We start from the raw sequence: 25,166 nt of genomic DNA, 5'->3' as shown, positions 1-25,166 counted from the left end.
CATCGATTGCGCACTTAGTTCAGGCACGAGTCTGGTCTTTTTTTTTTTTTGATCTTGCAATAGAGCGACTTTTTTCGATGTGCTTGAGTTTCAGAGTTCGAAAGCAGTTCTCTCACATGTACAACAGAGACACGAAAGACGTTAAACGACGCATTGGTGCCGTTAGGTTTCAAAACTTTCGTGTTCTGCCTGAACGCCGAATGCACGAGCGAATCTTGCCAGTCTTGGCGGCAGTTCTGCTCGCCGCTGCCCGACCTGCCGGAAGCCACTTCAAGTACAAAATAGGTGAGTGCAGTCTTATTGATTTACATTACTCTCGCAGCTCATACGCGCATGCACTTCTGAACATCAATCCTTCATTGAGCAGTTGTAAGTGCCTCATGAATACGACCTTGTTAGCCGCTCGAAGCATTATTCCGCCGATGTTCCCCAGACTCATATAAGGAGAGGAATCGGCCTCCTAGCCCTCCGGTAAGGAAGAACGCGCAGCGCCGGAGATTTCGGAGGCAAAAAAAAAAAAGCGCGAGGAGAGAATACTTCTGTCATGAAAAAGAGGCGCAATTCAGAGCTTCAGCAGATATGGTTGAATCTATAGTCTCGGCGCAATAAATTTTTCTTATCCAGTTATTATTCAACGTGTTAATGACGACATAACGAGCTTCTTCGATTCCATTTAGCGAAATTCTTCGAACGTATATGAATATGTTACCGGTAGCACGGTGCGCGCAAGCTTAGAATGCCTCTTTTTCGTGCGTTTATGTGTGAAGGCAGTGTCAGTTGCCTCTGGCCGTGCTTTAACCCGCTGCATTAGGCCTCTATTGCTCGAATAACGCTTCAGGTGCACTAATGCAGCACCGACAAGGATTCGCGCAGAGCCCTTCGTGCCCGGCTTGTGGACCGAAATGCTTGTCAGTGCAATGCTTGGACACTTGCGGTTGGAATGCCCAACTTTCCACTTTTACGGCTGTTTGCTGCCAAGCAAGCGCCAGAAATATCTCGTTCGAAATATCACAGTCGAAACATTTCTTGTTGCCAGTGGTCATGCTTCGATTCGATATGAGGCTGGCAAAGTTGTGCTGAAATTGTTGTCAACCACTGGACTATACGCTCTCGTCTATAATGCTCGTAGTCTGAGTGCGGTGTGCTGTGTTGTGATGTGTCACCCTCTTCCTTTCCCTTCATTTAACTCCTACTTCTTTTCTTTCTCTACCTCTCTTTCTTTTTCTGTCCTGTTCAAACGAGTGGCCGTGGTGTTCCTTTTAGGAGACAATTCTTAGCCCGCTTATCTTCCTCTCCGCGTGGTGTTTATATACATACACGATTAATCATGATGATGATGATGATGATGATGATGATGATGATGATGATATCAGCGAAGAGCTGGTTGTGAGCAGAAACTTCAACAGTGCGTTGTGTCGCGAGACCTGCGACACTATTTCAAAGGCACGATAAAGTGAGGTCGACGTCATGGGCGCTCTTTTTGCTCTTTTTCCTCGTCAGCTTCCCTTCCAGCGAGCCTTCGAATGTAAACCATTTGTTTGCGCAGCTCTCACGAGAGCTTGTTTATCGAAAATTTAATCGCTCGGCTAGATAATATCGAGGACAGGCTCCAAATTGTCCATTTTCTTTAGGCGTCTAAATTCAATAATAAATCGTTGATTATAACTTATTTGCGCCCATGACTACGCTAACCACCTCCTATCTATAGAGATTGCCAATCTTGGCGCTTGAATGGTAACAGTATCATCAACATCGTCATCATCTTCATCATCATCAGCCTATTTTATGCCAACAGCGCCTTCTCTTTATGCCAAGAGAAGGGAAGCGCAGTGGAGGACGGCAGAAGACTAGGTGGGGCGATGAAATGAGGAAATTCGCGGGCGCTAGTTGGAATCGGTTGGCGCAGGACAGGGATAATTCGAGATCGCAGGGAGAGCCCTTCGTCCTGCAGTGGTAACAGTATAGCGTCACCTTAGTTTATAGTGCTCAAATTTTAAAATTCTGGTGCGGCAAAAAAATATAATACTAAGGACACCCCGTAGACCTACGTACTGGTGGAGCTGTTGCCTATAGCCTTTCTTATTCTTTTTCCGGTGAATCTATCTACAGCCACCTTTCTAAGAATATTCTTTTTCACTTGCCACAAAGGAGAATCGGTGGTCATGAGCACATGCTGGTAAAAATAGTGACAATGACGTACTTTATGGTTCTTGCCGTAGCGGCCGGGTAAAGCCTTAACGCTGCTACCGTCCAAGCAAAATTCCAGTTACAAGTGCGCTGGCTTCGTCGTATACGCCATAGCGCGGAGTGCTGAACAGTGGCTCCATTGGTTGCCGTAACAGTAACGTCGCAAAAAAGTGTATCGTATCGCCGCACCACAATTTATTATCCGCGGGAACATTTGTAAATGTCTCATTGTTTATGTTAGCGTCGGTGCTAGATTTAAGCCAGCGACCGGGACATCACTACCCTATAACGAGCACGTTTTGTACTGTTACAAACACACGAATAACGCTCGCACTGTAACTTCTTTATGCTTGGCAGCGCGTGGGACGCGACAGCTCAGAGAGTGTTTTGGCAACACGTAGCGAATGATAGCAAACGCAGGACGCCTGTAGGCTGTGCTCACAGCATAAACTTCTTCACGAAAGCTACTTAATTGAAGACTGTATGGCGCACCTATCGTTCGATGCTTGTGGGAGTCAGAGCTTGCACAGTGCTCTTTCTTGGCGTGGTCATTGGGCTCCTCTGACCACCCATTTCGTGGCATTCCTATATTTCTTGCCGTTTTCTTGTCGGTTGTCTTTACAACCTTCACATAAAGCAGGTTAACCTTTTAACGTTCAAAATAAATGATAGAATATTCATGGCGTTATGTTAATAAGGCGGTCTATCTTTAGACTACATATATATGCGCTCTGATCATAGTGTATACGATTCGGGCAGTATAGATTAAAAAGGGCGTACATTTTTTTTAACACAAATAATTTTTTCATATAACAAGCACAGACATTAAGCTAATATTAACACTTCGGGCGTTTATTTGCTCAATCCAATCCGGTGCAGCTGTTTCCTGATGAAGCAAGACTTTGCTTAAAAAAGCCGTAAACGCGTTGAAACATAATGGGACTACGTCGAAATCCCACAATGGCTCCACTTACAACCTACCTGCTTTCGCGGACCCTACGTAGCGCCATATTTAGCTTTAGTAACTTTTGCACGAAGTTTTGGTGTGACTGACAGACACATCCCAGCTCTCCGCAATGTTAAAAAGCATCAGCAACCCTTTTTTTTCTCGAACAGGTATTGCAGTGCGATCTTACCATCAGCGTCACCTTTCAGGGAGCAACTGGGAAGAGAAGGCGCAGTTCCTGGGCACCTACTTGGCGACGCGCTACATGAGCCGAAATGACGTGCTTCCCCTTGGCATTCACTGGATCAACAGTTCGGCCGACGTCGACCGTAAGAATATGTGTAACAGTGAGAACGGAATGCCAGATGGCCCGCATCAAGGAGCAAGGGGAGAGGGAAAGACAGGGAGGTTAGGCAGTGCCTAGACCAGATGGCTACCCTGTGTTTGGGTGAGGGGGTAAAGCGAAATAAAGATAAATGAAGAAGACACGAGGGAAATACTAAAACAAAAGAGGGTAACAAAATGCACATGAGTGCGATGTAGTGCATTATGATTCTCAAGGACTATCCTCAGACCATATGTCTTCGGGTAAATTTCATTTTGACTGTATACGTTGCTCCATGCCAACGTCATTAAGCTTTTGTCATTAAGCATTTTGCTTGATTCCTATAGGCTAGAATTTGCAGTGCTTATAGTGGGCATCCATCTTTTGCTGTGAAATGCGGGAACTGGTGGAAAGAACGAGACAATAACCGCGATTACACTCAGCCGGTTCTTACAGTATGCTTGCCGCCAGTGTGCGATCGCCAGGGTTTTGTCATCAGCTGCCGTGACACCAAATCAGCATGGCGACGGGGGTCTAGATTAGTACCCTGACACACGGGCGCTCCAAAGGCCTCTACTCTCAATATCTACGGGAGAGGCGCTTACAGAAGGAAGGGGGGGCATGACAAAGGGTTGTCTTCTTTTCGGCGAAAGTTCCTTGCGAAAGGAGGCATATATTTGAACTGCCTTATTAGCCTAAAAGGGTACCTTCGTGAGCAGCACTTCCATAACACAAAACTTGATGAAACACAGTGTCACAGTAAGCCTTTAAGTGTCACGATTTTTCGGAAGTGGCGCACCCTAAGCGTCGGATTATAGATGCGTTAGCATTTTTAGGGTACTTCACGAACTTTCCGGGGGCTATCTATGTTTGTCTCTTCCCGTTTTCCCGCCTATATCTGGGTCACTGGGTAGTCGATTGTCGAATAGGTAATGCATCGGACTGCTGTGCTGAGGAAACAGGGTTCGAAACCAATGTTACACCTTACGGTAATATCAAGCTCTGGTTTATTATACAATGTCCAATGTAGAAAGCTAGGTGACTAGAAAAATGGAAAAGGTAAAGCCAGTTCCACGCAGTGAAAGCTGTCAGAATAGCGAGGCTGGCGGTAATTTTCTCAGGTTTGAACTCATGTTTAGCGCGATTTTCACGAAAGTCTTTTGTCTCGTTGTCGTCGTTTTGTTAGATTCGGGCTTCGGTTCCGGATTGCGCACACTCTTCAGTTTCGTGAGTTTGTGATGAAACCACAGTCTATTACACACCTTGCAGCTGTGGCTGCACTCACAGTCGAGGAATTCTCTTTTGAACTGTCCATCGGCACCCTCCGGGAGGAAGCTCTCTGCGTCTACTTCTCTGCTCTGCCTCCTACTCTCGTATTTGGAGGTTAGCTTGCGTATGCTGGAGCTTGGCTTGGGTTGCCTTCCCCTGAAAGTGGGAGTTGACTTGCCTCCACCGGCGCTTGGCTTGCGCTTCTCGTTCTCGAAGCTCGAGATTCGCGCTAAGTCGGCGCTGCCGCTAGCGCCGAACGGAATCCATGGGCCGAATGGACGTGCACCGGCGAAACACCTGCTCGTATACCTCTCCCCTCCCTCCTCCTATGGCCTATCCCCCACAGTGGTCTTGTGCCATTAATTTCCCTCCCTGCGTGACACCGGACGCCGGACGGTGAAGGTTCAACTGGGAACAGCACCGTTGTTAAAAGCGGTTTTGGGCCGGATATGTCAGTGCCTCCAATCAGCGCTCAAAGCTGTGTCTCAGGGCAGTGCGACTCTCAAATGAAAGCTTGTGTTCATATTTGCAGCGCATAATTGCAGACAAACACTCAGAGAAAGAGACGAAGTACACGTCCCCTCAATTTCATTTTCTTTTGTAGTCCTCCTGTGCGTCCTCCCACGCGCACGCTATGTTCGGTCTCTCCCTCGTTTCCTCCTTGTATTCCTCCTTTCTCTAACCGCCTGTGTAGGGTACAGACCAAAGCGGACGCTTGTCTGGTTAACTTCTCTGCCTTACCTCTCCCTGCTTTCTCTCGCTCTCTTTCTGTACGCGTCTTATTCAGTGTTACGCCGCAAATACGAACGCTCACTCCCAGCAGCCAATGTCTTGCGCTATTGACAGACTCTCATGAAAACTTTCGCTCTCGCTTCCTTCTCTGCTGCCGCGCCAGTTTGCGAGCTTCGGAAGAACGGCGTGGTTGCCCTGCTGGTGTCGAACGAGTGCGCTCCGACGGCAGTGCTGGCCAGAAAAGCGCGCCAAGCACGCCTGCCTTTCCTGGCCGTCCTCAACCGTGGCTGCAGCAGACAGTGGGTGCTCCGGGAGGCCTACGGCAACCAAACCAAGGCGGGGGATCAACGGGGAACCGCTCCCGGAGAGCCCGAAGAGCCCGCAGGAACCCTGCTGGTGCCCTATTTCGAAGAGTTCGACGTCCGCGTCGTGCTGGCCAAGATAGCGGCAATGCGCGTGAACCGGGCGCTCGTTGTCTACGACGACGCGTTTGGTACGTGTACGCTGTTACCGGTGCAGTTCGTCGCATCAAGTTTCCACGGCATGTGGTTCATGGAACGCCTGTTTCATTAAACATTGACAGCAACGAAATTTCACTATGGCTAAATTAGATATAAAGGAGTATATCGTATATATTTCTGAAGCAATCTTGGGAGAACTTTCACGGCTGGTTATTGTCGATTTTTTTTATTAGCCACCTATTACCAGCGCCTAATCAGACGACGCGCGCACCTAGTGGTTGGCGTATGTGACGTGATGCGTTTAGAAGCGGCTGTAGGCGTTCGATAAGCTGTAGCACAAAGGGTTACGGGCACGGCAGACACGCCGAGCCACCTCACTCGATAAGGTCCGTCTTTCGAGAAGAGGCTGCTTTAGTGCGTATCGTGGTCGAAATCTTCAACCCTGTTCCTGAGTGGCTTTCACATCTGTACGCTTGTCTTTGTTTGCCCCACTTTTAAACTTTCACTAGACTGTGTAACATGTGAGAATTTTTTGTGTGTATGTCTAAATGGTATAAATGTAATGTGAATAATGTTCGCTCGACGTTATTGATATTTACGACGTTAATGAAATTCCAGCGGTGGTGTCGCGTTAGGATATCTCATTGCCACGTTGTGTGTTCCGGGTTCAACTTTTCGTTGTAGCTGTTCTTTCTCTCTCTCTGTCTCTTTCTCTGTGCGTGCGTGCGTGCGCACGCGTGTGTGTGTGTGTGTGTGTGTGTGTGCGTGCGTGCGTGTGTGTGTGTGTGTGTGTGTGAGTGTATGTGTGCGTGCGTCTGTGTGAGAGTGTATGTGTGTGTGTGTGTGCGTGTGTGTGTGTGTGTGTGTGCGTGTGTGCGTGTGTGTGTGCGTGTGTGTTTGTGCATGTGTGTGTGTGTGTGTGTGTTTTCTTTTGCGGTGGTTTTGTTCTTGTGCGGCAAAATCCTCTTCGCCACTTGCATCTAATAATGGCAAATAACAACAAGCAGCGCGTCCTCACTGCCGCTCGACAGCCACATGTATTACACTGTCAGTTTGTACGCACAATACGTTTATTACGCTGTTTTTACGCTACGTTGATTCCATTGTTTCCTGATCTTGTCAAATGTTAGTGACGTAAAACGTTTTCTACACGTGAGACTGAGTGTCACAGACAAAAAAAAAGACAGAAACGAAATATATAAATACTGCAGTGAACTGGTATCAAACCAAGATACTCAGCGTAGCAATTGGATATTTTACCACAACGCTGGCAAAGCAGCCGACTTACGGACTTATCTGTACTTGTAATATTAATCACTGATTGCAAGCTCTCCAGGTTTCTGCCACATACTTTTTGTTGACTCCGGCATTTCTGATGGTCAGTTCTTGTGCGCTTTACGTATGTTCTACTATCACCATTTATTATAACTTATTGAGCTTTATAAACGTCAGTTTCATTATAAAATCGAGCCATCAGCCACACTGCACTGATTGCCATCAAAGTGAGCTACTTCGTAGATTGTTCCTCACATTTGCGGGGAGCTCCACGTATAAAACAATATAAATTAATTAAACAGCATCATGGTATAAATGTGGATGGACATGGCCTAAAAAGCGTTTGCAGATCCAAGACATATTGTAAGACGCTGTAACTCGCGCTACCAACTTTCAATTTCATCATTAATGGCCTGCATAGCAGTAAGATTAAGGCAGTCTCCCGAAGAAGCGTCAAGAAAAAAAAAACTGCTTGTGGGCGACAAAGCGAATGACACGACAAGGGTCACTCACGCCCACGCGGACGAAAACTGCAAGTTACTTCAAGAGCGGTGAGGGGAGCTAACTGCTCGTAGTAGAGCTGCGATTCTCTGCATCTGTTTAACATTCCCGTTAAATTGTGGACCGCAGTTCTGACTTTGACATCTTCCTAATTGCGAAATGCTGCAGCACGGACGCATTCCCACCAATTGCTTGAGGGGATCGCTAGCGGAACCTAATTGCGTGTCTGTGCAAGAAAGACACGTTGTCATACTATCACCCCCTCTCCCATCGGGGGCCACCGAATTATATGCTTTTTTTTGTGTGTGTGTGTGAGTGTCAAAGCACCCGCCGTGTTATGGTAGTGGCTTCGCCTTTGCGCTGCTAAGCCTGATGGCATGGGATGAAATCCCGGCCGTGGTAGCCGCATTTCGATGGGAGCGAAATGCAACTGGATGCACGTTAAAAAGCCCCACGTGGTCAAAATTATTCCGGAGTCCCCCACTACGCTGTGTCTCACAATCATATTCTGGTTTCGATGCGTAGAGCTCCAGAATTTAAACTTCTGTGAAACAGCGTTATGAATGTTAAGGAAAGTGGTGCGTGTGTGTGTGTGTGTGTGTGTGTGTGTGCGTGTGCGTGCGGCGTGTCTGCCGATCGGCAGACACGCCGATCGGCGCCTGGCCGCGCCCGTTTAGGCACGCTGCACCGCAAAACACCCAGAATGAGCGTTGAAGCGAGGAGAGCACGTATTTTTATCCCTGTAAGAACTGTCGAAGGGATAGGTCGAGTGTAGTACCCTTAGTCACAGTGGGGGAAAAAAAAGAAACACTCTTTAGTACTTCATTTTCACTACGGCGATATTACTACATGCTTTCAGCCACGTATGGCATGGAGATATTCAAGGAGCAGACGGAGGGTCTCAACCTCACGATGGCGTTCGTGCCGCTGGAAGCGAACCGAACGAATGTCAATGAGGCTATCAGCCAGACACTGCGGCGTCTGGCTCGAAGAAACAGCTTCTACACATCGTTCATCATGCTCGTGTTCGCCAACTTCACACTCGCCGAACGACTAGATGCTGAGGTAAGGAGCACACATGCGTAACGTCAAGTGCGACATAGGATGACCAAGCTACAAGCACTTCATTATTTTTTGTCGTTGCAATCTATTTTTTTTTTGTATTCCATAACTTTTAGTCGTGGTTGTTTTGCATTTCTACCTTTCTTGTTCTCGCTTTTCTGTGCACCAGCACACAAACCTCGGTGTTGTTGTTGGGCACATTAAATAAATTATTGATTGATTAAGTGTTTATTATTATTATTATTATTATTAGTAGTAGTAGTAGTAGTAGCAGTAGCAGCAGCAGCAGTAGTAGTAGTAGTAGTAGTAGTAGTAGTAGTAGTAGTAGTAGTAGTAGTAGTAGTAGTAGTAGTAGTAGTAGTAGTAGCGGTTGGCTTCGGACCCCCCTTGTGTATCTGGAGCTTTTTGTAGAAAGCATGGTTGAAAAAAGAGACACGAACAGCACCGCGTCGCAAATAAATTATATTTTAAAATGGTCTATTTCCAGTCTTTTCAAAGTCCGCTACTTCTCAAATCCACTATGGCAGACCTGCCTGTCGTAGTGCCGGCGACATTATGCGATCGTGTCTTGCAGCTCATCACGCATGTCGGAATCAACCCGAACATGCGGCTGTTGCTTTTTTACAACGGCTGGGACAAGAGTCTGGGTCGCTGGTACTACCAGCACGAGGTTCGGTACCCGTACGAGAAGCTGATATACGTCATCACCCGAGCGTACATCCATGAAGCCAGGAACATCATGAAGACGGCCAGTGCCAGCTGGGGCTCCCACGACCACGTGGTAAGACACCATGAAAGGAAGTTCCAGCTGCAGTATAGTCAGTGCATGACTCGGTGTTAAGGATGCTAGTCCATAACTGCCGAGCAGTTATGTTCCACGACTTATTTTTGACCATGCAGGCGTTACATTCGGGTTTTTTTTTTTTGCTGCCTTTTGGTTGAAATACTGCATATTTATTTATATAAATGCATGCAGTCGTTTTTTCGTAAATCAGGTGCATAAGTGACCTGTGGAACTTATCGGCGGTAACAAACCTTTCATTGTCTGTGAGCTGTAGTCTGTCAGTGTCCCGTCGCCTCTACCCGTGTGGATGCCGTCCCTGGAAAAAGCCCCAATACGGAAGGCGAGCATTCACTGCAGGCGGGGGGGGGGGGGGGGGGGGGGGAGCACATGTAACTTTGGGCGCTTCAGAGTTTTCAAGTGCCGCATTTTTCATTAAAATCAGTAGAGCTAAGCCCGCCACCAACACCGGCTCGATCAAGTACCGTATAGTAAAGGCCTCAAGGATGCCCCAACTGCCCGAGGAGCATCGGAAAATTATAATCAGGCCACGAGGAGGACTAAATTTGAGCAAAGTAAGTACCACCGCTATTGGAACTGCAGTGATCGAGGCTTCAGGCCTAACGGCAGAGCAAGCAAGTGAAGACATGGTGTGCCCCAACTTCACGCAAAATATCGTGGTGGTGAGCACTCCTGAACCAGAACATGCGGCAAGGTACGTGAGAATGAAGTCCTTCAAAATCGTGGAAACGGAGTACGAGGTCAATGCGTACGAGACGGCCCCGCACGCCACGTGCAAAGGGGTGATTAGACAAGTCGACATCAGGGACTCCCAGTCTACTATCACAAGGAATATCGTGCATGAGCGCAACCCGCTCGCTTTGGCCGCCAAGCGCATCAAGACGTCAGGCTCAGTCATCGTCCTCTTCGATGGACTGAAAGTGCCAAACTTTGTGCGCTACGGGCCGACCTTGTTGAGATGTTATCTCTACAGGAAACAATTTGATGTGTGCTTCACTTGTGGTAGGGTAGGACACCGCTCGGACGTGTGCCCCACGCCGGACTCTGTTCAGTGTAGAGGGTGTGGAGCCCCCAACCCACGAGCGGACCACGTTTGCACGCCCAAGTGCAAGTTCTGTGGAGGAGACCATCCCACCGGAGACAAGGTGTGCAAGCAGAGATTTCAAACACCCTATGTGGTACGAGCTCGCCGAAGGGAACGCGCCCGGTCCCGATCGGCCACGAGGGAGAGAAGCCGCTCCAAGTCGGGAGGATCGCAGGTGCAAAGGGAACGCGCCCGGTCGCGATCGGCCGCGAGGGAGAGAAGCCGCTCCAAGTCGGGAGGAGCCCAGGCGCTCTTAGAAGATGGAACACCCGGTGCCAAGCCGACAGTTGGGACCGCCTGGGCGGATAAAGTCAAAGGTACGGTGAGAATCGTTGGTGGCGCCACTACGCCGGCGGTGACTGAAAGCAATGATGCCAGAATAGAACAGTTGATTAGGGAGGTAAACTCTTTGCGTAAAGCTAATGCAGAGCTGACCAAACAGGTAGCAGAACTGAAAAAGAAGGCACAGCCGAGCCCTGCCAGCGTAGCAGTAGCAAGACCAGTAGGTCAAAGCAACGAACCAGGCGAGGGAGATAACTCCCCCGCCCCGAAAAAAAGAGCAGTAAGCCCCGAAACTGACTCGGTTTTCGAAGTCCTTAGCGAGCTGAAAGAGGTAATCAAAGAAATTAGAGAAACGACGGAAAGGACTAACTTTAAAGTGGATAAACTATGGAAATGGAGGTTAACGGCCGAACAGCGATTCAAGAAACTCGAAACGAAATGCGACGACGACGAATTCTTGCCGTCAGAATCAGAAAGCGTAAAATCGCTCTCCGGAACGTCAGGGGGCGCTCCAAAGAGATCGATCGCGGGTAACAGCAAAATTAACCCATTCAATAATCATGGATAGCGCCCACAGTTTTAGTGTGTGGCAGTGGAATTGTCGCGGATTCCACAACAAAAAGGCATCGCTGCGCCAATTAATTAGATCGATGGGGGTCAAACCAAAAGTAATTATGCTGCAGGAAACTTTAGCGGACGAAGTAAAGCTAACCGGGTACAAATCGGTATGTAGAGAAAAAGATTCCGGAAGGGGATTGGCCACCCTCGTTGACAAAAAGCTACCCTTTATCGAACACGATATCCATCTCGGACTGAGTAAAATCGAGTATATCCTAGTAGAAGTCGTACTCAAAAGGCACAAGGGCAGGGCGCAGAGTATCTTCTGCCTGAACATTTATAGCAGTCCCACCTACAAGAAACAAAGCTTTAGGGCACTTTTTAACAAGGCACTCGCTGTCGCAAAGAGCTCTCCGCTCATCATCGGAGGGGACTTTAATGCCCCCTACCAAGCGTGGGGATACGCTTGGAATACAAAGAAAGGTGAGGGGTTATGGAACCTTGCCATGGACCTGGGACTGTGCCTGATCACAGATCCGACTTTCCCCACCCGCTGTGGCACGTCCACGTGCAGGGACTCTACGCCCGACCTAACTTTTGTCAACAACTCTAAACAAGCTAGTTGGGAAAACTCGGGCACCGATCTAGGCAGCGACCACTATATCATACACATAGGTATAGGTATGCCGAAACAAGAGGCTAGAACCTTTCGGTGCACGGACTGGGACCTTTTTAGGAAAGTTAGAGCGAAGAGACTAGAATCGGAACCGATAGAAGCGGGCAGACAGTCCTTCCAGACCTGGGTCAACCAGCTCGAAGAGGACCTCAGGGAGGCCACTAAAGAAATTAAGACAGAAGAAAACATAGAGAGCATGGACAGTAGGCTCGCGCATCTGATCGAGGCCAAACAATCCATTCTGCAAAGATGGAAAACGCAAAGACTGAACCGAAAGCTCAGGAAAAAGATAGCGTTACTAAACAGACAGATCGAGGAGCATTCGAGAACGCTCGTGAAACAGCAGTGGGACGAAGTTTGCCACTTGGCAGACGGCAGAATCAAACATGGAGGCAGTTGGGACATCCTCAAACATCTATTGAACGAGAGCGACACTAAGTCAAACAAGAGAACAGCAATTACAAAACTGGTACATCAAGTCAGCCAGTGCACGACTCAGGAGGTAGTCATGAGGCAGCTCGCGGACAAATATCTCCCGCTCGAACAACTGGGCGATAGCGACGAACGCGTGGAGTACATGGGAGGACCGTGCGAGGAAATGGACCGCGATTTCACCGAGGGTGAGGTACGGGCCGCCCTCCATGGTCTCTCTAGTAGATCGGCAGCCGAACCCGACGGTATTACCAATAAACTCTTAATGAATCTAGACGATGAGTCGATCACTTTCCTGACGGATCATTTCACCGAGTTGTGGGGAAAGGGAGACTATCCGGAGGAATGGAAGATTGCTAACACCATCCTCATACCGAAACCGGGCAAACCACTCCATCTGGATAACCTACGTCCAATATCGCTTACATCGTGCATAGGTAAAGCTATGGAACACGTTATTCTTAACAGACTCACTAGATACGTCGAGCAAAATGACATACTCCCGTATAACATGATCGGTTTCCGCCCCGGACTATCGACTCAGGACGCCATGCTCCTGATCAAACACCAGCTCATACACGTTTAGCCCGGTGCACGCGAGAGCGATTCTGGGACTAGACGTCGAAAAAGCTTTCGATCGCATACAGCACAAGGCCATCCTCGAGGTCCTGTCCGAGCTGGGTTGGGCGAGAGGCTATACAGTGTAGTCAAGGCGTTTCTGGGCGGTAGGCAAGCAAGCCTCACGCTAGGTGAACTAAAATCAAAGGTGATGAACCTGGGAAACAGGGGCACCCCGCAAGGGGCCGTACTTTCGCCCATGCTATTTAATCTAGCAATGACCAGAGTCGCGAGCAAACTGGAGAGCATAGAAGGTATACACTTTGCAATATACGCCGATGATATAACCATATGGAGCGCCAACGGTAACGTAGGCCAAACGGAGACCAGACTGCAAGAGAGCATACACGCCGTGGAAAGCACGCTAGGCGAGATGGGACTTAACTGTTCGGCGGCAAAGTCGGATCTTTTGGTCCTAAAACATCCACGCAGGGGTCGAAGACCCAGGGGCTACGTCCCCGGGGAGGAACCCAAGATTATGTTACGCTGTCACGACGGATCCGCGATCAGGCAGGTGGAAAATATTAAAGTTTTAGGCTTCCACATAGCAGCGGGAGGTACCAACCTGAATGCCATTCAGCACATTTCCAACAAGACGGACCAAGTCATCAGATTACTAAGGAGAATCATCAACAGACACAGAGGCCTGGGTGAGGACAGCGCTCTAAGGCTAGTGCATGCCTTCGCTCTATGTCACTTCACCTACGTGGCAGGTCTATTTAAATGGTCGCAGGCCGAGCTGAACAAGCTAAACACTCTGATCAGAAAGTTAGTGAAGGCTACCCTAGGTATACCCATCAGCACCCCGAACGTGAAGCTCATGAACCTAGGCGTGCACAATACGATAGAAGAGATGGCGGAAGCGCAACAGATGGCGCAGCAGGAAAGACTGACGAAAACGCGAGCGGGCAGGCTTATACTCAAAGCGATAGGGACAGACCCAAATAGATCAATGAACCCGAAGGAATCCGAGGTAGAATTGAGCGCGAAACTTAGAGACGCGATCAGAACCACACCCCTCCCGAGAAATATGCACCCGGAACACAATGTTAGCAGGAGAAAAGCGAGAGCGAAAGCTTTGTTGAAAGAAATTGAACAGCTAGGACAACAGGCGGCCCTTGTAGACGCTGCCTGGGTCAAAGGCAAAGAGGCCTACACCGCCGTGGTGGTCGACAGCCGGGGCGAGGTACGGGACGCCATCACCATCTTCACTAAGGATTCCACGGTGGCGGAGCAAGCCGCGATTGCTCTAGCCATCAGGAACCGTAAATGGTCTTTCATCTATAGCGATTCCAAAGCAGCAATTAAGAGCTTTGACAAAGGCTATGTAGCTGGGACTGCGGCTAAAATTATCGACAAGGTCGAAACTATCAAAACTGAAATCCGATGGTTTCCTGCACATATGGGACAAGTGGACGAGACTCGGCCCAACCTCAACGAGGTGACGAACGACCTGGCACGAGGACTTGCTTGCCGTGCCGGTCAGAACCGAACCGACGCCCACTACCATTCCGGGGAACATAAAGATCACTTACTAACTTACAACGACATAACTAAATATTACTACTTGGGGCGTAGGCAATTCCCTCTGCCACACGTAAAATTGAACAGGGCTCAGGCAGTGACGCTACGTTTACTGCAAACCGGGACGTACCCCACTCCGTATTTCATAAATAAAATTCACCCAGAAAGAGAAATTAGGACAGAATGTAACGTGTGCGATGGCATCATTGACATCAGACACATGCTGGCGGGCTGTCCCGCGACTCTCACCGACCCCGAAGAAAAATGGCTTTACTGGCACAAGTTCATAACAAGCTCTTCATATCAAGATCAGCTACGGGCTGTCCAGAGGGTCCACAATGACGCCATAAGGCTCGGCCTGGCGGTGCCGACGTGGACGCGGCCCGCCTCGGTCTGAAAAGACCGGGCTTCAGGACGCTAATAAAGTTTTGTGAATGAATGAATGAAGTCCGACAGACACTAATAGCCTTGGGAATATACGACTACTGGCTGGCCTCGCTTTTGAAATCGCGTGTAGTGAAATGCCTGAAAAATAAGGAAATCCAACTGGGGTGCTATGCAGGATGCGTCGAGTTTGGCGAAACTCGGGATCTTCACGAGCTCTGGCGACACCCCAAGATGAAAGCACGAATGGTACCGAGACACAGTTTATCTTTCGACAAGCCTCCAGTTTCATTGGTTTATCTAGATTCACTCTGGCTGGGTATCATTCCTTGGGCGTTGCCTTCTGGGCGGTCGACATACTGGGGCTCACGTGATCATACCGTCGGTGCATGGTCGTGCCTTCTTTCACTTGTTTGTCGTTCCACCGAGTGCATTACATGCAGAAGCAAGTTGTAAAACAAATGCATTTAGTACAATATTATTAGTTACTTTAACGTGGTTTAGAAGCATTTTGAAGCTTACGAGATGTGCACTGAATGCGTCTTAGACTAATTTGTAATTTAGTACGCTTCGCATTATACCACGAGGGAGCGCTGTAGTGGCGTCATCACATCCATTCACCGGGCAAGCATGGCGGCTAAGCATCAGAGAGGCCCAGTGTAAACAAACCCGTACAACGAGCTTGCAGTGCGCGACGTAGTGATCAGGCTCGGCGAAGGCCACTATTTCTTGGATAGTTCTGTTCCTCCGTGGGCAATCTTCCCGTGCACCCGGTAAGACTGCCAATAGCTTCGGCGATTTTACAGATCGCAACGCGCACCTACTGTTCACGGCGAAGTGCTGAAGAAACAACTTGTCCGGTGCTGCTTCTGCGAGTGCGCTGAGTTCCTCCACTCTGCGTGACTGCGAGCGTCACGAACATTACATAGTGTGGGCAAAAGGTAGACATCCTATATAGCTACGATGCGACGAGGTGGTACCGACGATGGATCTCGCTACCAACACAGTGAAGGAGACTTCGACAAACTGCAGATAAGTATATTTCTACTGTTTCATATTTAGCATAATAAGAGTGCACGGATTAAGTCACTTTCGTAGTAACGAACTGAATGTCCAGCAGTTTAAAGAAGGCAGTGAGAACCAATGAGTGTTCGTGCTTTTACGTGCAAGTGGGCCCGCGAAAATATGGAATAGATGAAGGTAACCTTCACTAACTTGGTGAGGCAACAGAAATTCATGAGTGACATTAAGCTAGAAAATTTATGGAAGAGTATCCTTATCCAAGTGAAATATCAATAGCAAGTACTGATATAAAGCAGGAAACTTATACAAAAATTTCATGGGTTGAACAGCTCATGGAAGGCATTACCGAATCGTGATCGCCACGTTACCGATATCCTTGAAAAAAGTCTAGAATCATTGCATTCCACCGGTTATGCAATATGGGACATAAACCTGGAGGTTAACAAAGAAACTTGAGATGTCAAGGACTGTGTAGAAAGCGAAGTAACAAAAATTGTTGCAGATAGCATTAAGGCAGGAAGACAGTGGCGTAGTAAACCGTGGCAACTGATATGCTAGTTGAGATTAAAAAAGAAAGGAATCGGCAGGCAGGCCATGCACATATTCGATCACTTGTTGCCAATTCATATCAGGTGATTACATAAGCATTACAGAATGAATGTCAAGGAGAGAGAACTACAGCCAAGGATGGTAGAAAATTGCGTAATGGGACAAGAATATGATGTTTGTAGGCATAGGATGCAATCAGCTCGTATAAGACGGGATTGTAGGGTGAGGCATTTGTTTTGCAGCGAACAAAAATAGGTTTGTGGTGCTGACAATAGAGACTCGTGAAGGTGCAGGGCCACCTCAGCTGCTGGCACACTAATCAACATGACAATTGGCTCTGAAAAAGAAAACCCCAGTTTTGAAAAATAAAGCAATGTTGTCCCAACGCATTGTTTTACTAAGCATACTACACTAGAGGCTTCCACATTTAAGGGCACTTAGTACTAATAGTGCAATGAGCATTTTTCTTTGTAAATAATGGTTTGTATGTGGCTGATTCATTCCAATACACTTTTTTGCAGCAAAACATTCTGCTGCTGGAGCCACTCAACCGCCTGGTGGCAGTAGGCGAGCGCCAGGCACGTGCTCTTGAGAGTGTGGCAAAGGTCCAGAGGGCTGCTCCGCAACAGTAGTATCGGTGCCCTCACTGCTGTCCTGTCGAGCCCACAGAAGGCACCTTATAAAGGAGCTTTCAGTTTAATATTTTGTTTATTATTCAAGAACATGAATAAAATTATTGCAGTAAACATTGTGCTGTGTATATTAGGAGACTTATAACATGCACTTTGTGTCCCTTCAAAATAGGCAAAAACGTAAGACAACCTGTGCCACTCTTGGACCATGTAAATAAAAAATACACTAATGCAGCATACACGTCATCATGCTGTTTGTTCTTTCTATGTGCAAGAATACAGTGCGTGTTCATTAGCCACAAGATGAACGGTGTGTGTAATTCACAATGAAGAAAGGAAACAGCAGGAGCTTAATAATGCTATCACCTATAGACTGTGCATATGACTGCAACACTCCCCGATTCAAATGTGCCATTACATGCATGTTCAATACCACATATTCTTTAACATTGTCTTATAATTGCATGTACCATATTTCACACATCTTAAGCCCTTGCATAGCACACTTCTGATGTATCCATTTCATAGACCAAATAATTGTACACTTTGTCCTTTTGTGTTGTATGAAAAGCAGCATCCTTTACAGTCGGATAAAACTTCAGAAGACAGGAGAGGCCCCACCCAGATGACCAAAGCGCAGCAGCCGATTGCCTACACGTCTAAAGAAATAGTCCCTCTCCAATGAGCAATATTAGTCTCTCTGGCGGCACAATATCAGTCTCGAGTGCGTGCCCATTGGTGCAGGCTTGTGTTCACCTGCCTTAAAGTGCAGATTCCGCAGCCTCCTAAAGTTGTATCCGACTATAGAAACACGTAATGCCTTGCACCAGTTGCATAGACTTCTGCAATTTGATAGCACACAATGATCAGGAGCAGAAATCTATAAAGGCATCCAAGCAAAGCTGGCTGACCACACTTCCATTATGAGGGGCTGAAAAAGGTCTCGCCAAATATTCCCATGACGTCCTGGAAAAAGAGGTGGTGTTTGGCACTTCTTTAGAATCAAAAACAGATTACACCGAATGTTGTGTAGCACGTCAAAACAAACTGAGCTTGGTTATTTGCACAGCATGTAATGGGAGGTCGAGCTTCACTTAGGAAACAAACTGCTCTGTCCAGTACAATTTTGAGGCCGGTATGGCACCTATTATGGCACCGGTATGGCACCTATTATGTCAACAGTGTCTATATACAAATTACACTTTTCACAGGCCATTGATTTCACCATTATTTTTGTGTGATGGTTCTTTCAATCAGTGCTTGTATTACATGAGCAGTTGGATTTGAAAGCAAAGCTTTGTTTGCAAACCTTCCGACTTCCATAAGTGTGTGGCAAGGCACTGGCATGTTGTCGAATAGCTCACACTTCCTCGGTCCTGCACCAAAGAAGCCCAATGCTCTATTTTAAGTTGGATCGCACAACAATTCAACGGCACACAAAGAAGTGTAACACACACAGCAAAGCATTCTGCTGTGTGTATTTCTCTTTGTGTCCCGTCGAATTGTTGTGCAATTAAACTTCAAGCTTCTATACCAATACACCGTCTTCAACCTCACCAATGCTCTAGTTATTAGGCCACAATGGTGCACATCTTTGAAATTTCCCAACACAAATTAGTTCTCCGAAAAATCACAAATGTTAAATTTTGCAGCACAGCTGTATGTATGAACGTGCCATATTCTTTACTACTAAACTCACAGGAATCAAAGAGGCAAGCATTAACCAGCCTTGCTGCTGCCGTTACCATTATCATCATGACACCAATGGAAAGACAGTGCCACGTTTCAGAAAGGGAGTGCTGGAGGGAAAGGTGTGACAGCGAGGGCTTACAATAAAAATAACAGTTACGAGACATGTTCAATGCCAATATATGCTGCATGTCGCTCAGCCTACTTTGGCAATGCGGCAAGTGTTTACTCGTTTGGGCATATCACGTTTTGTGTAATCGTTGCTCTAAACCTGTACAAATGGTCTATTTGCTCTGCAAGTTTTATTTTTGTCATGGTAGGTTAAAGACCCACTTTTCATTGGCATCTGCACCACATTTCTCCCGATATGTAATAATGCCTTGGTGGTTCATGACATCTTCACGTACAGAGAGTTCTGCCGAGTATCGGATGTGCATTGTTCTAATGCTTAAGAATTAGAGCCCCATTATGAGACGAAAATATACAATTTATCCATCCAGAATAACGCCGCCCCCCCCCAAAAAAAAGAAGATGCACTGAACCTCTGGCACATGCATAGACAGTGAACAGAGCAAACAATCTGAAGTATTTTCTTCATGCAAGCCAACACACTAAGATTCTCAATGCATTTTCATTTCGCCACAAATGCATAGGCACAACCGGCTTGGCGCAACATCCACATCTCGCGCTGCAACAAATTGTGCAATGCCTCGCTGTTTCATAGTGCGGCCGACAGATTACGCATGACCAAAATTCAGCATTGTGCATACTTAGTAACTTCACCAATGAAGAACCCCAAGTTGTTTATGAGATTAGGATTCATAGGTTACTTCACACAATTAGTGATATCCATTTATCTATTTATACTTAACCCCTTTCCCAAGAAAGTGAGCCATTTGGAAGGCACCTTGACAGATAAGTAGAACAATCGACAAAAAGTGATCAACCAGCGAAAAAGTCTGTTAATCACAGTAACGCTGACAATGAAGGCGCCTTAATTCCTACGTACGTTCCGTCGACACACCCGACTACGTTCGTAATGTTCCCACGAAGTGGGAAGCATTCTTTTATATATGTCCGCTCCGCCGCAGTATTCTGGAAAGCTAGCCACCGCTTACGCACTGCCGCATCGATAAGCGCGTCATACACATCTCTGACACAGTGGCTAACAGTAGTTTGATGGCGTCCGATGTAACGCTCGGCGCCGACGCTTCCCTGAAAACTCCCAGTCCCGTAGAAACGGAGGGCACAGATGACTTGCTCTACGACGGTGAGCGAATGAAGCCCGCCACGCTGTCTCCGCAGACGAGAGTCTTCGCCTAGCTCGTCACACAGCCAGCGCACTGATGTCTTCGACAGGCGAAAATGACGCTGAAACTCCCCGTCGGTCATGCAGGTGAACGGGTCCGGACGGTCATACTGACGCTTGCTGCCGCTGGACGCAATGAAACAGGCTGCTGCTGCCGCCGCCATGTTCCCGAGTTGAACTCGGAGGGGGTTTCGCGATGTACGAGTTTAGCACGAGTTCACCTGTCAATCAAAACCAGAGGTCACGCCCCGCGCGAGGCATGTAACTATTGCGCGCGCACCCACTACAGTTGGGCCACGCCCAACTTATCTTCCGGCAACAGCGACGCGGTGTCGAGCTGAGAGGCATCAACAATCTTGACCGCCGACATAAAACACGCACAACGCACTGTCATCGGTGATGTACTGAGCACCACTATCGAAAACAAAGCGTTGACTGTCGCTGGCATACATCCTCTCGGGCTGAGATGGCCGCACAACACGGTTTCACTGCCTGCATTGCGGCGCGTAGCGCACAGTAAATAATTATCGGCACGTCACTGTAGGTGCTTGCAAGGCGTCGAGGCGTCGAGGGGGACGACGATGCTGAGAAGTGTTTATTGCAGCAGTCGTTTCAGATGGCTGCTCTGTCATCGGTGATGAAACGGAGCCACAACGTCGTGAACACGATCAGCGTCCGAGAATCGCTCGCTCTTGTAGGCCCAGTGCAATGGCATTTCTTCATCACAAGCACTGCGCACTCAACAGTTCCAACACCTCTCTCCGTTCGAAATCTGATTTCATAAATGCACACAAGAGCCCTCACCTGCCAAAATGCGAGTGCTGCGGTGTCGTTACGATATCCATCTGCGATCGCTGCTGGCTCCAGCAGAGGTAATCCGCAAGCACCTTCGACTGCACAACACACTCATATACTGCGTACATGCGCTCAGAGGCGCCTTCACTGGGCAAGCGATGACAAGCGATGAATTCTGTCGCTGGGGAAGCACGCACGTTTCGCAATGTATCGCAGAGGCTTCGCGCACAAAGATAAACTGGTACATTTTCACGGAACTGCGTCACTACGCACTCTAAAATAACATACCGCCATTTTACAGCGACAGCTGTTGTGTCGTTTTTAGTCGGTAAAGCGGGGGCCTTAAAGCCTAGTGAAGCGCCTGCGATGAACAGCCGTACCGCGGCGCTGCGTTTTTATTCTCCTAATAGAGAAAGAGTGGCCATGACCCTCCATGGATCATGACCGACTTTATTGAGAATAGCACTGCAGCGCCCCTAGGCGACTTATCACCGTATGAACGCCCTCGTGCGTGCGACCCGCTTCAATGTACCGCTTCTAAGCTTTCGCCTCCCTGTCGCCACTCACGGCAAGAAGTGCAAAATTTAATAATTTGCTCGATCTCCGTTTGTCATCACAAATTTCTAGCATTGAAAACGAAAAACAGATACCTAAAGAAATAAAAATGTGCGTTATTTTATTTGTCGTATTTTAACGTATTCGTTTGAGTGAAAGTGTAGGTGCAAGAATGCGCCGCATGTACCCCGTTCGCATTCAATGGAGGATAGATAGATAGCGCCCGAAAGATGAGGCACGCCCTTGACGCGCCCGGGAAAGGCGTGGCAAACGGCTCACGGCAAGTGTGCTGACAGACAGCGGGGCAGTCACGGTATCGCTAAGTTGCGATAATCCGTTGATAACAATACGCGGCGCTGGCGCGTTTCGTTGTGCAGCCTTCTGCGCTTGAAACGTGGAAGCAGCGTGCCGCGCAGGGTGCGCTCATGTTGTCATACGCGACTTCTTGTCTACATATTTTTTTTGCCTGCACCTTCGGCCCGTTCCGCGCTATCTCCGTTCACTGACTACCGTCGAGCAAACTCGGGCAAAACTCGGGTGAACGAGAAACTCGACGCATCCTGCATAGCACCCCTGGTTAATTTTTTTTAGTCACAACCATACGAAGAAACCAAGGAAACCAAGAAACCAGAGAAAGCACTGATAAAAAATTTTTTTTTTATTGTTTCACGGAAATGTAGGTCCCGTTGCAGTCTTTGACTTTGGGACCCTCGTCTGTATATTGTATCTTACCAATGCATTGTATTTAAAGAATAATAAACTGAAACTGATACTAAAACTGAAACTGAATGCAGAAACAATTAGGTAGATGAAAATTAAAGAGGACGAAAAGATAAATTGCAGCAGTACGTGGGAGCCACCCACCACCCTCCGCATTAGATGTGCTGTGCTTTACTAATTAGTTGCTACGTTGGCGATTATATTCCCGTCCAGTTGCTTGGATATATTTGTGTATGCCTACAAGATTGGGAGTGATATCCAGTGCTGCTCGCGGTCATGGGGCTGTGGCTGTCAAAACAACATCCTTGTAACTACATGCGTCACGTAGTGCGACTAACTGTACAATTAATTAACTGAACGATTAATTCTCCGTGGGAAGAGTGGAAACCTTGGCCATCGATCTTATCCGATTCTTCTCTCTTTCCTGCGCAGTTCACCTTGCCAGATATCACCACCCTGGTGTTCATACACTACGTCATCGAGTACATGTCTCGCAGCGCGCATAGGCTGCCAGAATCGACTGCGTGTGGAACTCCCATGGATGACGTCCTCGAACACATGCAGCGGAATATTACGGTGAGAACCGCAAACAAAACTTGTGTCGCTCCACGTTTTCTACACAACAAGCAACGCAACGAAGGCTAGAGAGACCTCTCTCACTGCCTGCATCCGCGACCAAAAAATAGTGCGCCACGCATGAAAGGAAGACATTGGGTACGCGCCGTGTAAATCAATGTAACATGAAGTTGCGTACTTATGTCTCGATATTTGACGTACTTATTACCTGGAAGGCGTCGGAGATCAGAATCTCTTTGTCACAAAAATAGCGGAGTGATATCTTTCTGCGAACGGCGGCCAAGGCGTAACGCTTGTGCTCGCGATCAAAACATAGTGCACGTCACATACTGGGAGCACATAGGTGCACAAATAATACGTCGTTGGGCGCAAAAACGCATGCGAGTTGTAATTGTAGAACGTGAGGAAGTCATTGCGTAGGAAGGCGTCGCATATCAAGAATTCACACTACGAAACACGCTGCGTAAGATTGACCGCAACTCTCGCAAGGTTGCCATAGCGTAAACACACACGTCAAGGAATTTTCGACTTTGCCCCTTACACAATTCGTTGGACTCACCACAATACACTAGTGTAACTCAATGAGCAGTTGTTTTAAAAAATATATTTCAGAACGTCTGCAAAATTTGAACAGGTTCTTTTTAGCAACGTCCAGAGGGTAATTCCTTCTAATGCCATACGTATTTACGGTACTTAATCGCCAATTAGAGTGGCCTTATAGCAGTGTCTTGGTCGGGAACAAAACAAAAGCGACAGCTTTTGTTGATCCATACTTCATCCATTCATGTTGCAAAGCTCACTAAACTCTGTGCGTGAATCTATTATGCGTTACGTTATTTGCTTGACTTCGCTTCTTATTCTTGATAACCTATGTCACCTTGCTTGTGCCTTTTTGCTTCCTCGTCTCGTACTCGACATGTCTTGACTTGTGGGTTTTCTCTCCTGCCACAATTTACGGCTGCATTGCGGATTATTGCCGTTCTGCTTTAAGCTCTTCTGCAATTTAATATCTTTTTGTCTGTAAAGCTTCTTTGTACTTTAAGAGCCGCCTTCGGTAATTGTTTCTTTATCAGTTTTCATAAATGACTAAAGCCTCTTCTTCCGTACCACCTGACAGCCTAAAAAGTACTTTGGGTATAGCAGCTCCGCAATTTACTCATCTTGTTTTCCTTGGAGGCACTGCCTGTAGCGCATTCTAATATTTGATGCATCCGTATCGGCCTACCCCCGTTCCTTTTCCTGGAGGAAAGTCAGCCGCAGTTGTGCCGTATACATGCCGACCTTCAACCGCGACCTGCTCCTCTTTATTTCAGGCGGAGGTCAAGCGTCTTGCGATACACAGCAGTGCGGCCAGATATCGGACATATTTTCTGGCGCCCGTCACTTCCAAGGAGTACCAGCTCAAGCTCATGGAGAACTGGAGCCTAAACAACGCCACCCTGGAGCGCACGCTTCTCCTCAGCGAAGTGGACGCGTACCTGAGAAACCGGACACTCAACTTCGCTGTTTTAGAGGTCGGGCCCCTTGGAAACCTCACTTCGCATGCGTTTATTGCTTACAGTCGGTGCCTAATTTTGCGGAGCGAGGGATCTGAGGGAACAGTGAACAATTCAGCATGAGGGCACACTGCTTGGCATTCAAAGCTTTTGAGCATCATGGCTCACCCGCATCATTATATTCGCACTGAAGTCAGAACGGCTGGGGTTTAGCTTAAAAATATAGTGCCACGCACTGCAACGTACTGCTGACGCTCACCGGAACCTTCGTCTGCACTGGTAACTTCAACGTGCATCACCAGCTATGAATCACCAAGATTCGCGGCAGCCTAACATATCGACGGAGCACTTGCTCTGACTTGACTGATTTCCAGGCCCTTTGCTGCGTGCACAGACAGTGTTCCCTCTATCCCGCTTTCCTCTTTCTGTTCCCCCTTTCCCTTCCCCCAGTGTAGGGTAGCAAACCGGACGCTCGTCTGGTTGACCTCCCTGCCTTTCCTCTCTTTGCTATCTCTCTTGAGCCAGTGCAAAACTACATGTGCATTATTATTATTATTATTATTATTATTATTATTATTATTATTATTATTATTATTATTATTATTATTTGATGCTTAGTAAATGTTGGCGCCAGCTACCCTTTTCGCATAGAGGCATCAAAAAGCAATCACTTCAACGCACTAAAACTAAAAGTCAACTCCAAA

The 25,166-nt window shown here is 47.6% G+C and overlaps 1 protein-coding gene across 1 annotated transcript in view; it reads left to right on the top strand.

Moving 5' to 3' along the window:
* Nucleotides 1-200: 200 nt before the first annotated feature.
* The window catches only part of LOC139060331 (glutamate receptor ionotropic, delta-1-like), a 38,744-nt gene continuing 13,778 nt past the window's right edge, over nucleotides 201-25,166 (top strand). Inside the window, exons 1-8 of the mRNA XM_070539434.1 lie at nucleotides 201-285; nucleotides 3,304-3,462; nucleotides 4,728-4,841; nucleotides 5,623-5,952; nucleotides 8,556-8,761; nucleotides 9,333-9,539; nucleotides 22,823-22,966; nucleotides 24,280-24,480. Coding sequence (XP_070395535.1) covers nucleotides 201-285; nucleotides 3,304-3,462; nucleotides 4,728-4,841; nucleotides 5,623-5,952; nucleotides 8,556-8,761; nucleotides 9,333-9,539; nucleotides 22,823-22,966; nucleotides 24,280-24,480 — 1,446 coding nt within the window. The remainder of the gene's footprint in view (nucleotides 286-3,303; nucleotides 3,463-4,727; nucleotides 4,842-5,622; nucleotides 5,953-8,555; nucleotides 8,762-9,332; nucleotides 9,540-22,822; nucleotides 22,967-24,279; nucleotides 24,481-25,166) is intronic.

Source organism: Dermacentor albipictus, chromosome 5, assembly GCF_038994185.2.
Source record: "Dermacentor albipictus isolate Rhodes 1998 colony chromosome 5, USDA_Dalb.pri_finalv2, whole genome shotgun sequence".
Taxonomy (NCBI): domain Eukaryota; kingdom Metazoa; phylum Arthropoda; class Arachnida; order Ixodida; family Ixodidae; genus Dermacentor; species Dermacentor albipictus.
This window is presented reverse-complemented; position numbering and strand designations above follow the sequence as displayed.